Here is a 14232-nt window from a genome sequence, read left to right as displayed (position 1 = left end):
AAGTTCTTGAAAGAAATTACAAGTGCTACTGCAGTGAACACATGAGTGATAAGAAAGCAAACCAGCCTTATTGATGACACGAATAAAGTTTAGTGGTCTGGACAGAAGATCAAACCAGCCACAACATTCCTTTAAACAAAAGCCTCATCCAGAGCAAGATCCTAACTTTCTTCAATTCTTTGAAGGCTAACAGAGGTGAAGAAACTGCAGAAGAAAAGCCCAAGGTTAGCAGAGGTTGGTTCATGAGGTTTAAGGAAAGAAGCCGTCTCCGTAACGGAAAAGCGCAAGGTGAAGCAGCAAGTGCTGATGGAGAAGCCACAGCAAGAAAACCAGAAGATCTAGCTAAGATCATTGATGAAGGTGGCTATACTAAACAACAGATTTTCAGCGGAGACAAAACAGCCTTCTATTGGAAGAAGACACCATCTAGAATTTTCATAGCTTGAGAAGTCAATGTTTGGCTTCAAAGCTTCAAAGAACAGGGTGACTGTCTTCTAAGGGGCTAATTCAGCTGGTAACATTAAATTGAAGACAATGCTCACTTAACATTTTGAAAATCATAGGGCCCTTCAGAATTAGGCTAAATCTACTCTTCCTCTTCCTGTGTTCTATAAATAGAAAAAGAAAGCCTGAATGACAGCACATCTGTTTACAACATGGTTTACTGAGTTTTTTTAAGCACACTGTTGGGACATACTTCTCAGAAAAAAAAAGATCCCTTTCAAAGCATTACTGCTTATTGACAATGTACGTGGCCACCCAAGAGCTCTAATGGAGATGTACAATGAGATATAATGTTGTTTTCACGTCTGTTAACACAACATCCATTCTGCAGCTCATGGAACAAGGAGTAATTTTGATTTTCAGTCTTATTATTTAAGAAATACATTTGATAAGGCTATAGCTACCATAGACATGGCTTCCTCTGATGGATCTGAGCAAAGTAAATTGAAAACCCTCTGGAAAGGATTTACCATTGTAAACACCATTAAGAACATGGATTCATAGAAGGAGGTCAAAATAACATTAATGGGAGTTTGGAAGAAGTTAATTCCAACCCTCCTAGATGTCTTTGAGAGGTTCAAGACTTCAGTGGAGGAAGGAACAGCCAATGTGGTGGAAATAGCAAGAAAACTAGAATCAGAAGTGGAGCCTGAAGATGGGACTGACTTGTTGCAATCACAGGACAAAACATGAAGAGATGGGAGGGGCTTATGATGAGTGACCAAAGAAAATGGTTTCTTGAGATGGAATCTCCTCCTGGTGAAGATGCTGTGAACCCTGCTGAAATGACAACAAAAGACTTAAAATATCACATAGGCTTAGCTGATAAGGCAGTGGTAAGGTTTGAGAGAATTGACTTAATTTTGAGAGAAGTCCTACAGTAGGTAAAATGCTATCAAACAGCATCACATTCTACAGACAAATCATTCGTGAAAGGAAGAGTCAATCGGCGGAGTAAACTTCACTGTTGCCTTACTTCAAGAAATTGCCACAGCCACCCCCACCTTCAGCAACCCCATCCTGATCAGCCAGTAGCCATTAACATCTAGGCAACACCCTCCACCAGCCAAAAGATTACGACTTGCTGAAGGCTCAGATGATTGATAGTTTTAGCAACGAAGTTTTTTTAATTAAGGTATACACATTGTATTTTTAGACATAATGCTACTGCACACTTAACAGACTACAGTGCAAAGTAAACTTAACTTTTATATGCACTGGGAAACCAAAAAATTCATGTGACTCACTTTATTGTGATATTTGCTTTAGTGCAGTGGGCTAGAACCAAACCTGCAATGTCTCTGATGTATGCCTGTAAATCTTAGTTGAAAGTCATCAAACTTGGTTTAATCAATAGCTTATATCCAAAGAAAAAGAGATTGTATAAAATCATACAGAAAATGCACACCCTCAATACTTTTTTTTTTTTTTTTTTTTTTTTGAGACGGAGTCTCACTCTGTCACCCAGGCTGGAGTGCAGTGGCTCAATCTAGGCTCACTGCAACCTCTGCCTCCTGGGTTCATGCCATTCTCCTGCCTCAGCCTCCAAAGTAGCTGGGACTACAGGCGCCTGCCACCATGCCTGGCTAATTTTTTGTATTTGTAGTAGAGATGGGGTTTCACCATGTTAGCCAGGATGGTCTTGATCTCCTGACCTCGTGATCTGCCTGCCTCGGCCTCCCAAAGTGCTGGGATTACAGGCGTGAGCCACTGCACCCAGCCAATACTTTTATAAAACATCTTTATTGAGATAAAATTCAAAAATCATAAAATTCACCCACTTAAAGTGTACAATTTAATAAGTCTTTAGAATACTAATAGAGTAATATTATAGTTATGCAACTACCACTACCATCTAAGTTTAAAATATATATATTTTTGAAACAGGGTCTCGTGCCTTCACGGCTCGCTACAGGCTCAACATCCTGGGCTCAGATGATCCTCCCACCTCAGCCTTCCAAAGAGCTGGGACTACAGCTGTGCACCCAGCTAATTTTTTGTAGAAATGGAGTTTCGCCACATTGCCAGGCTTGTGTCAAACTTCTGGGCTCAACTGGTCCACTCACCTCAGCTTCCCAAAGTGCTGAAATTACAGGTGTGAACCATTGTGCTCTGCCTAAAATATTTTCATTCCCCCAAAGAAACTATGTACCATGTATCCGTTAGCTGTCACTCCACACTGTTCCCTCACCTACCTCCACACTGAAGCAAGCAATAATCTATTTTCTGCCTCTGTAGATGTACCTGTCCTAAAGATGTCATATAAATGGAATCATATAGTATATGGTCTTTGTGACTGGTTTTTTTCACATAACATGTTTTCAAGGTTCCTCCATACTATAGTACATATCTGTACTTCATTCCTTTCTATTGCTGAATAATATTCCATTGTATGAATGCATCACATGTTGTTTATCCATTCATCAGTTGATAGACATCTGAGCTGTTGCCACTTTTTGGCTATTATGGATAATAATATGGAGTGGTGTTTTTATTTCTCTTGTGTATATTCCTACGAGTGAAACTGCTGTTTCATATAGTTTGACATTCTGAGGAACTGTTGAACTGGGTCCAGAGCAGCCACACCGTTTCACATTCCCACTGGCAATGAATGAGGGTTCCAATCACTCTGCATCCTGCCCACACTTGTTATTGGCTGTCTCGTCTACTGTAGTTAGCTTGGTGGGTGTGAAACAGTATCTTACTTGGTTTTGATTTGTTTCCTTAGTGATTTATGATACTGCCTATCTTCCTTGGAGAAATGTTTCTTCAGATCCGTTGTCATTTTTTTTTTTTTTGAGAGACCGAGTCTTGCTTTGTCACCCAGGCTGGAGTGCAGTGGCACGATCTTGGTTCACTGCAAGCTCCGCCTCCCAGGTTCACGCCATTCTCCTGCCTCAGCCTCCCAAGTAGCTGGGACTACAGGCGCACGCTACCATGCCCAGCTAATTTTTTGTATTTTTTTTTTTTTTTTTAGTAGAGACAGGGTTTCACCATGTTAGCCAACATGGTCTCAAGCTCCTGATCTCATGATCCACCCGCCTCGGCTTCCCAAAGTGCTGGGATTACAGGCGTGAGCCACCATGCCCGGCCCCATTGTCCATTTTTAAATTGGCTTGTCTTTTTATTATTGAGTTGTAACCGTTCTTTACATATTCAGAATACAAGTCCCATATCAGATATATAACTTGCAAATATTTTCTCCCATTCTGTGGGTTGTCTTTTCACTTTCTTGATTGTATTGTTTATAGCACAAATGTTTCATTTTGATGTAGTTCAATTTATTTATTCTTTTGTCACTGTGCTTTTAGTATCATGTCTAGGAAACGAAGGCCTAACCCAAGGGTTCTAAAGTTTTAGATCTTACATTTAGGTCTATGTTCCACTTTTGAGTTAATTTTCGTGTAGAGTGTAAGGGTCCAACTTCATTCTTTTGCATTTGTGAATACTCAGTTGTCCCAGCACGTGGTCTGGCTTTGTCACCCAGGCTGTAGTGCAGTGGCATGATCTCTGATTACTGCAACCTCCACCTCCCGGGCTCAAGCCATCCTACCACGTCAGCCTCCCGAATAGCTGGGACTACAGATGTGCACTACCATGCCTGGCTAATTTTTGTATTTTTTGCAGAGACGGGGTTTCACCATGTTGCCCAGGATGGTCTCAAACTCATAAGCTCAAGCAATCTGCCTGCCCTGGCCTCCCAGAGTGCTGGGATTATAGGCATTGAGCTACTGTGCCTGGCTGAGAAGACTATTCTTTGCCCACTGATGTGTCTTGATGTCCATGTCAAAAGCAAATTGATCATAAGGCCGGGCGTGGTGGCTTATGCCTGTAAGCCCAGCACTTTGGGAGGCCGAGGCGGACAGAGCACCTCAGGTCAGGAGTTTGAAAACAGCCTGGCCAACGTGGTGAAACCCCATCTCCGCTAAAAATATAAAAATTAGCCGGGCATGGTGACGCACACCTATAGTCTCAGCTACTTGGTAGGCTGAGGCATGAGAATCACTTGAACCTGAGAGGTAGAGGTTGCAGTGAGCCAAGATCATGCCACTGCACTCCAGCCTGAGTGACAGAGCAAGACTCTGTCTCAAAAAAAAAAAAAAAAAGTAAATTAATCATAAATGTAAGATTTATTTCTTAATTCTCACTGATCCATATGTCTATTCTTATGCTAGTACCATACTGTCTTGATTACTTTGTAGTAAGTTTTGAGAGTAGGAAGTGGAGTTTTCTTTTTCCACTTTCCATTTTTTCCTTCTTTTTCAATATTATTTTGGCTATTTTGGGGCTCTTGAGTTTAGGATCAGTTTGTTAATTTCTGCAAAAAAAATAAAATGCTGTGATGGTGATAGACACTGCATTCAATCTGTAGCTCAATTAGGAAAGTACTGCCATCTTAACAATACTGAGAGTTCTGATACAAAACATGGATATCTTTTCAGTAGTATTTTTTAAAATGTTAAACTGCTTTAATTTGTATCATTATGGAAATAAAAATAAGCAAACAAAACTATGGGGTAGAGTAGATACCATGCACAAAATAATGAATAATTATATTCTGGCCCCCTATTTCTTGAGAATTTCTCATCATTTAAGAGCTACACAGAGCTGTTTATAGTCCTTGATTTTAACAATGCTACCACTGGAGCTATAATCTAATAAGGAGCTAAAAATATATATACTGAAATATTTATTGCAGTACTTACTATCACATTTAAATATTGGGAAACAACAGTCAAATATCCCAGCCACAATTTCCCAACAACAGGAAAATAGTAGATTATTAACACAAGGGAAATCTAAGTAGTCTGCCTGCATATCAATTATTTACTTAAAAAATTATGTTAATACTTGTAAACATCAGATTTGTAAACAAAATGCAGAAAGTCTCGTATGTATAAAGATTACAAAATAATTTTAAGTAAAACAGCTTAGAATGTAATTATCACTAGGTTACTTTTATGACATTGCTTAACATCTTAAAATAATTATGTATGTGTTTTGAAATGAGAGGATCTCCTTGTCACCTGTAGCAAGCAGAAGGACACACTGCAACAACCCACTTACTTACATGGAATTCAGCACTAATGCTGCTGAGTGGCAGAATCGCTTTAGCAATATTGCTAGAAAGGTCACCTAGCAATAGATTATGCTTTTGCCCCCTACCCTTAGGACTATGTAGGTAAGGGAAAGCTCATCCTCTTAGGCACACATAATAAGCTTAGGGATATAAATCAATATTAACCTTCTACTTGCTTTTCAACCCAACAGATAGGTAGGGTTAAAAGGACAGCAAGTGTATTGGGGTTACTAACATCTTCTCATTTCGGTAAACAGTCATTAAGCCACACAATATGGATTTATCTCACTGGAAAGTGAGATACAAATACATCCTTCATATCCTCTACACCAAATTAGATCAATCTCTCATTTTGTATACTTCTAAAAATAAACAGAAATCTTTTTTGGTGCCTGAGCATTAACAGAACCACGTAGGATGCAGGAAGAGAAGACTACAATTAACAGAACTTCAGGGAATTATTTCTCTTCCTGCATTGCCTTTTTCCTGATCCTATAAATAAAAACATTACATCATGCTGACAAGGCATGCTGTTCCAAATACAAGAGGCAGGCTTGCCCTTCAACAGATGCAAAGAAACACAGCCACCAAATAGCTCTGATAATGTCAACATACCCTAGAGATGGGGGAGAGCACAGGCCCTTCTGCACTGGCCATATTCTTCATGATCCCCCAGGGTCTCCCTGTTCTTTCTTCTATCTGATAAATAAATCACCAAAGGGGTCAACGTCTGCTCTCCTGTCCCTGTCACAATGATGAACTGATGGGCTAAAGAATCAGAGACCTCCCACTAATTCTGGGGGTCACTGATGGAAAATGGAACTTTATCTTAATAAACATACAGAAAGAAAACACTAAAGCCCACTTTTAAAAGGCACCTCTCACAGTTGATGGCACCCGAAGTCATGGATGGAAGTAAGGTCCAGAGACAGAACACAGGCACGCCGGGGACAGAAGTGTAAAGAAAGTCCTTCACACGGAGCATTGTAGGGAATTGAAAATGAGGGGGAGGAACCTCCACCCTCTTGAAAGGAACCAGCAAACCCGGGTGACATGAATATGGCGATGTAAAGGTCAAGCATCAAAGCCATCCCCACAGACACTGAGAGGGTTTGGGGGAAGCGCATCCTATCATTGTCCCTTTCTCAGCAGGAACGAGTGAGGGAAGGGGAGGACACAACAGAGTGGTGGACGGGCAGAGAGGGCTGTGTCTTTTCTGAAAAAACAAACAAGGCAGCTTCAAATAGGAGAAAGATTATATAATGAGGCTCCCAGGGCAGGACCATAGCTACCTGATGACTTCAACATTGCAGGACTCCCTAGTCTTTACTGAAATCCGAACTGTTCCATTCTTGACTCCCTACAGACGATGCTGCCAATACATCTGGAGCTCACTCAGAGCCAAGAGCTGCAGATGAGGTGAAGACACCAATGTAATTTTTACCTATGTCTGTGTGTATGTTAACATCTATTTGCATGTATGTGTATGTGACAAATATACACCAATACAAATATAAAGGATAAAGTTCACTTAATGTATTTTTTACTTCAATTAAATTTAATTCAGTTCTTTATAATCCCATCTTTGAAATAAAAATGTGACTCTCAAGAAATGAAACTGATTGTTTAGCCAGCACACTGGAATTTAAATAGCTGATTTGGTCCCCTCCTTAGGAGATCATCTTCTTGTTTCAATTATCAAGACATTTTTGCAACTTCTTCTTTGGAACTGACTTTAGAAACACATTTAGGTGCCACAAGAAAAGTAAACAGTCCTTGATAACCAACGTCATTTCTTTAAAAAGAAATGACATAGAGCAATAGATTTTTCTATCAGTAGCCTCATCTATTCATTCAGCAAACATACATTGAGGTCCAGTCCTGTGCTAGGCCCAGATTTCGATTTCCAAAAACCAAACCTAAGGTTTTAAAATGTCAGCATGCAGGATATTCACAACGTATGGGCTCAAGCTCAGGAGGCAGTTTCAAAATAAAGGTCAGGAGTTTGAGACCAGCCTAGCCAACATGGTGAAACCCCATCTCTACTAATAATACAAAAATTAGCCAGGCGTGGTGCGTGCCTGTAATCCCAGCTACTCGGGAGGCTGAGATAGGAGAATCACTTGAACCCGGGAGGCAGAGGTTGCAGTGAGCCAAGATTGTGCCACTGTACTCCAGCCTGGGCGACAGAGCAAGACTCCGTCTCAAAAAAAAACAGTTCTCAAAATGTTTGCATAGGAACTTTGTTAGAATATGTTCATTAACTTTATAGAAAACTAATTTCATTTATTTGAATATCTGAACACTTATTTAGAGGTAAATAATATTAAAAATTAGTTACATTACTAAATAGTCACACCATATAAGGTATGTGTGTGAAAGTATGTATTCACAGAAAACCAAATCCTTACATGTCACATACAAAGTAGATTGTTAAAGCTGAAAGAGAAAAAAGTTGTGTAAGTCTGTATTGCTTAAAGAAGAGCAGAGAGAACTGAAAACAGTTTATGAAAATATAGACTTGTCCCTAATATTATAAAAATAATCAAGAAAAATACTCATTAAGTGCTTGTATCTTAATGGACATAACACTACCACAGGTTTAACTGAATGAAAATTAAGTGAACATTAATGGAAAATACAGAAATTCAAAATTATAACTACCAATTCACATTTGAAAATTGAGATTCCTATATAACCCATCGGTCAGCCTCCTAAACATTGTTTGCGTTGTGGAAATTCAGAGATAAGTTAACAGCTGTATAGTACATACATGTCCTATAGCTACACCTATAACCAATTTTGCCAATCACAGGCCTTGCTTTATTGACAGCTCTCAACACCAAATTCTTTTTCCCCAAAAGAAAAAAAAAAAAAACACGAAAATTTGATACCTGACTTCCCATGCTTAAGCACTCAGTAGGAATAATAACCACCATCACACCATTACTTAGACAGCGTTTGCCACATGCTAGGTACTGTATTCACACATTCATTCCCCCCAGCAACATAGTAAGTCACATGGGAGGAGTCAAGGAAAATAGGATCAGCTGTAAGGACAACACAAGTGGGCAGAGAAGGTTCGAGGCACGGTACTATAGACACACAGTGGGGAGAAGCGGAGGCAGCGAGACAAGGGAATTCTTTCTGCAGTTTGGCAAAGAGGATCCTGTGCTCACCAGCTGGGGTGCAAACGGACCTCACCACCATGGTGTAGCACTCACTGCAACATCAACTGAGGCCATAACAGAAAACAGCGAAGTCACCACAACGAGGTTTATGCAAGTGGCACGACAAGAGCAGATCTGTGGAAGAAATCCTCCTATATTCACTCTACAGAGTCCCAAACAATGAAGGGCAAAGTATGTAAAAAGTTAACAAAACTAAAAGAAAAAGTGTACACTGAACAGGATTTGAAAATAATGAGTACAGAAGAATGAACACTGACGGGCACAGACTGAGCTAGTCACCCTGCATGTTAGCAAGCTTACACAAAAGCAGCTGTTCAAATAATTTCACAGATTCTGAGTCACTGAAGAAACAAAGATGGTGTCATATAATGCACCTGCCCTAAATTAAAGCCCCTAGACCATGTTCTGTGAGTACGTGTTGATAAAAAGAGCTCAAGGGGCCCTATTTCTAACCTAAATGCTCACTGAAAAGAAAAAAAATTCTTTGTAAGCAAATTCATTGGAAGGAGTCATGTATGTTTCATAAACTGAGTCAGGGCCTTTGAGGCCTTACAAAAAGCCTTTGGCAAGGGCTATATCACAGCCTCCCTGGGCAGAGTTCCTCATCTGCAAATGAAGGATGACACCATCATTTCTGATCCCTTCCTACACATACCTGGGAAGAGCAATGAAACGCTGCTGTCTGGGCATCTTGGGGATAATAACAACCATATTTCAAGTTAGCCTTAAAATCTTTTCATCCTCTGGGCCTTTGGGAAGAGCCAAACAGAAACACTCATCATATTCTGTCTGGCCCTAAAGCTACAGCTCACTAAATAACAGTAGTCACAGATCTTGTGTGTTTTTTCTTAAAACTTAACTGTGTTAAGTGCCGCTTAACTGTGAAGGAGTTCTAGCATCTACCCTCTGCACTCTGATCACAATTATCTACCCCCAAATAGACTACATATCTACTAAGAGCTATAATGTGAACTATGTACCTCCAAAAACCATATTTACAGGAATCCTTTGATGAAGCTGTGGCTTATTTCTAGAACCATCTTGACAACAAGGAATGACTGCTTATTTTTAGTATTCACTCAAAATAATCCTTTATAGGAATTAGTCATGGCACAAACTAAAACCATGTCAAAGTAAGATTTTTGGAAAAAAAAAGTTATTAGCTTAACCAAAAGTTGAGCAATGTTGTTTTAAAATGAAAAATTGCTCAAATGGCAAGCATAACAAAATATAAATTCTGATTTTCACGTTTCTGTTTAACAACTTCAAAACCCAATTTAGAGCATTCATTCATCAGCAGAATAAAGAGACAGAATTCTAACAAACGTCCAAAGCTAAGGGGCCTCACTGCCCTGCTGCACACAATTTTAAACTTTAGGCTTCTAGATGGATCACTGAAGAGATGACTGATGTAAATCTCTGAATTCTACACTTTACTCGTCAATGCACCAATTAGAAACAGTAACCGGTCACCATGAATTTACTGTCCCCTTGTAATAAACATCTGTTAAACACTAAATCCAGCAAATCTCTGTTAAACACTAAACCCTGTATCATCGTGTTCAAAGCTACTCAGAACTTATGTCTGCCCTTTAAGGAATCTAAATCTAAGGAAGCGCTCATCCTGAGTCCAGGCACAGTGGCTCACACCTGTAATCTCAGCACTTTGGGAAGCCAAGGCTGGAGGATCTCTTGAGCCCAGGAGTTTGAGACCTGACTGGCCAACACAGGGAGACCCCATCTCTAAAAACAAAAATTCAAAAATTAGCCAGGCATGGTGCCGCACACCTGTAGTCCCAGCTACTTTGGAGGCTGAGGTTGGAGAATCGCTTGAGCCTGGAAGGTTGAGGCTGAGGCTGCAGTGAGCTATGACTGTGCCACTGCACTCCAGCCTGGGCAACAGAGTGAGACCCTGTCTCAAAAAGGAAAAGAAAAAAAAAAGAATGAGAGAAAAAAGGGAGAAACACAACCAAGGGCTCACGAGCCTGTATGCAAAGAAAAACAATTTCAAGATAATGAGAACAAAAAAATTTGGACATGGGTTTAAATAATTCAGATCTTGGTGGGCTTTCTGTACTCAATTTTATTATATTGTATTTTATATATTTATTTTTGAGATGGAGTCTCACTCTGTCACCCAGGCGGGAGTGCAATGGTGCGATCTCGGCTCACTACAACCTCTGCCTCCCAGGTTCAAGCGATTCTCATGTCTCAGCCTCCCAAGTAGCTGAGATTACAGGCATGCACCACCATGCCCAGCTAGTTCATTGTATTTTTAGTGGAGACAGGGTTTCACTATGTTGGCCAGGCTGGTCTTGAACTCCTGACCTCAGGTGATACACCTGCCTCGGCCTCCCAAAGTGCTGGGATTGCAGGCATGAGCCGCCATGCCCAGCTTATATCTCAATTTAACTGCTGGTATAATCTCTAAAACACATCTTCCATATATAAAGCGCTTAGAAAATTGCTCTGCATGGTCTTCAGATTTAAGGAGTCACCTTATGAAGGAGAAAAATGACTGGGAAAGTAATATACATTCCATTGCCTGCATCCCCACCCCAAAAAGAACAAATCATTCCTGTGCCCATGAAAGCATTTCTAGGCAAAAATCTTCAAAAGGACTCATGGGGGCTGATTTCTCTGAGTGCCTGGTTAACAGGAGGACAGACGGTAAAATCTCAAACTGATTCCCTGATAACTATTGGTAACAATGTAGACAGAGCAGCTACTATAACAGCTATCTTACTTCATAGGTGTGATTAATTTCTTATAGTTTCATTTTTCTACAAATCCTCATAACCTCAAACAAGCAGATAAAAAGATATGCAAAGGAGAAGTAGATTTCAAAGGCCAGCGCATTTCTGGTTCTGGAGTGAGACAACCCAGGCTCACTCACTGGGTAAGCACAGGGAGTTACTTGAAGCCCTCTTAGATCCTTGTTCATTTTTTCTATAACATGCAGATGACAATTTTATACCTATGTCACAGGGTTGTTCTGAGGATGAAATGGAAGAGCGTGTGTAAAGCTCTTGACGCAGTACTGAGCCAAATTAAGCACATGAAAATGTGATAAAAGCTCCTAATATTTCAAAGCTCATGTTGCCCTGATATTTAAGGCAGTAACTTTTGTATAAGTCAATTGTTAGCCAAGATCAAAGTTTAGAAAGAGATTATTAGTAACTCAGAGAGGGAAAAAAATTGTATTTTGTATTTTTCAACTCAGCAACTAAATAATGCTCACATGCCTTAGGTTGGAAATGCACCAATCTTGTGTCATTAGCAATGAGGAATCTTACCCCTACTTCGCCCACATCTTCTGAACAGAAGGTAACTGACTAACATCCTGGGTTCCTGGAAGAGTCTTCCCTAGCAATGATGCAAGGAAAGGCAAAAGAACAAAATGCTCCTGGGCCCTGTGACATTCTGGCTCGTTTTAATACCAGTCCTCAAGTGAGAATCAGAGATTTGATCATCAGAGGCTTTATTTTAAAAAGATGAGGAAGGTACAGTACCTCTAGTCGTTGTATCCGTCCCTTGAAAAACATAAAGAGGGAAGAATTTGGATAAGCAGCTTCTTTTTTAAGGAGAATTTCCTTAGCTTCATCCAGGCCTGCCTTGTTATCACTGCCATCCAAGGCAAAAAACGGGCGGACTACAGTATGATACCAGAGCAGAGCTAATCTAGAGGAAAAGGGAGAGAAACATTGAGCACATAACTTTTCTTACACCGTTTCCATTTTTCAAAACTCCAGTATGTGTTCTTCCAATACTAATCTTCCCAAAAAGCTTACTATGCAGTCTCTGAAGAAGTAAAATCAGAGACTTTCCCCATTTTAATGTTAATATTTAGAAAACTGCAACTTTAGCACGATATATAAATCAGAAGACACCCTTCCCTCAGGGGAGAGGAGAATAAGGTAACAGGAGCATTTAGCTTTTCTGAGCCTTCTAGATGGATCGCTGAAGAGATGGCTGACATAAATCTCTGAATTCTACACTTTACTCATCAATGCACCAATCAGAAATGGTAACTGGACACCATGAATTCACTGTTCCCTTGTAATAAAAGCTTTATTTATTTATTTTTGGCAAAAGGAAAATGTTGTTTTCTCTTGCGTTCACAAAACTTAGGGTATAAACCTAGAATCTAACTTTAAATATCATGTACAAATAGGTCAAAAGGAAAAAGAAAATTTAAAACAAAGAAGAAATTTAAATATGGAAACCACAGACACAAATTATACTAAGTTGGGTTAAAATAAGTGAGAGGATAAGACAAAGGGCCCTTTCTCTGGCCTTTGAAGATGCTCAATTTAAAAAACAAGCAAATAAATAAATTCAGATTCTCTTGCTCCAAACTCATTACTTAAAAAAAAAAATGGCCATGTTAAACTAGGTAAACAAAACAGTCATTGGGATTTGTAATCCCAGCTACTCAGGAGACTGTGGCAGGAGAATTGTTTGAACCGGGACCCGGGAGGCAGAGGTTGCAGTGAACCAAGATCGTGCCACTGCACTCCAGCCTGGGCTACAGAGCAAGACTCTGTCTCAAAACAAAAAAAACAAAAACAAAAAAAACACACAGACAAAAATGTTTAACCAACATGTCAAATATTTTTATGTAAATGCATACTTCTGGTGTGCTTATACATTTGGTTCTCTTATGGAGCTCATATTAATTACATTATGATTTCTATTCATTTCTTTATCAGAGATAAGCATAAAATATTAAGATATAAACAGACAAATGATCACAAGTTAACAAACCTGTTAATTCACATTAATAAAGGACAACTGTGTAATTTAATGAGTTTAGGGAGGCATAATTTTTTTAAATGAAAAATTAATGATATTTTTAAGTAGCTATCAGTTGATTAAGAGTTAACATCCAAATTTCTCAATACTGAGACAAGTAGAAATAGAGGTAAGGTCCTCTGTGAATCAACATTTTTGGGGAAAATTTTGACAAGTGCTATAACGTTAGACAAAGAATATCCGGAATCTTGTTAAATTACTCAAGTTACAAATGGTAGTTATTTGCCAGACTAAAACAAACAAACAAAAAACACATCACTTTTAACTGATGTAGAAATTGGTGAATTCTTGTTCTAGATAGTTATATCAGCTTCCTCATGCTCTCCTGCTTAAATAATTATTATTTAAGTTTAAACCAAGGAACATAACATGACTCAGTTTAGTGGAAGAGCACAAAATATCCATGTCACATATAGGAAACCACCTTGAACCATCAAGGAAAATTACCCAATGTGAGAATTCTTTATAAGAATAAAAATTTCAGAACCACAGAAAAAGCTTATCAAATTTGTACCTCCTAAGTCCAAAAATCAGAATCGTGAATCTCAGAGACTGTGGTCAAAGTCACAAAAACTGCTTATAAAATCATTTGAGGTTTTAAAATACACGACTTGTGAGACTAGTGAACAACGCCTTGTTCTC

The 14232-nt window shown here is 39.3% G+C and overlaps 1 protein-coding gene across 6 annotated transcripts in view; it reads right to left on the bottom strand.

The window, feature by feature from the left end:
- The window catches only part of TTC39C (tetratricopeptide repeat domain 39C), a 119409-nt gene that overhangs the window by 38276 nt on the left and 66901 nt on the right, over positions 1-14232 (bottom strand). For all 6 annotated transcript variants that reach the window (XM_002828115.6, XM_054537720.2, XM_054537724.2 and 3 more), the window contains one exon: positions 12288-12456. In XM_002828115.6, coding sequence (XP_002828161.3) covers positions 12288-12456 — 169 coding nt within the window. The remainder of the gene's footprint in view (positions 1-12287; positions 12457-14232) is intronic.

The sequence above is a fragment of the Pongo abelii genome, chromosome 17 (assembly GCF_028885655.2).
Source record: "Pongo abelii isolate AG06213 chromosome 17, NHGRI_mPonAbe1-v2.0_pri, whole genome shotgun sequence".
Classification (NCBI taxonomy): domain Eukaryota; kingdom Metazoa; phylum Chordata; class Mammalia; order Primates; family Hominidae; genus Pongo; species Pongo abelii.
This window is presented reverse-complemented; position numbering and strand designations above follow the sequence as displayed.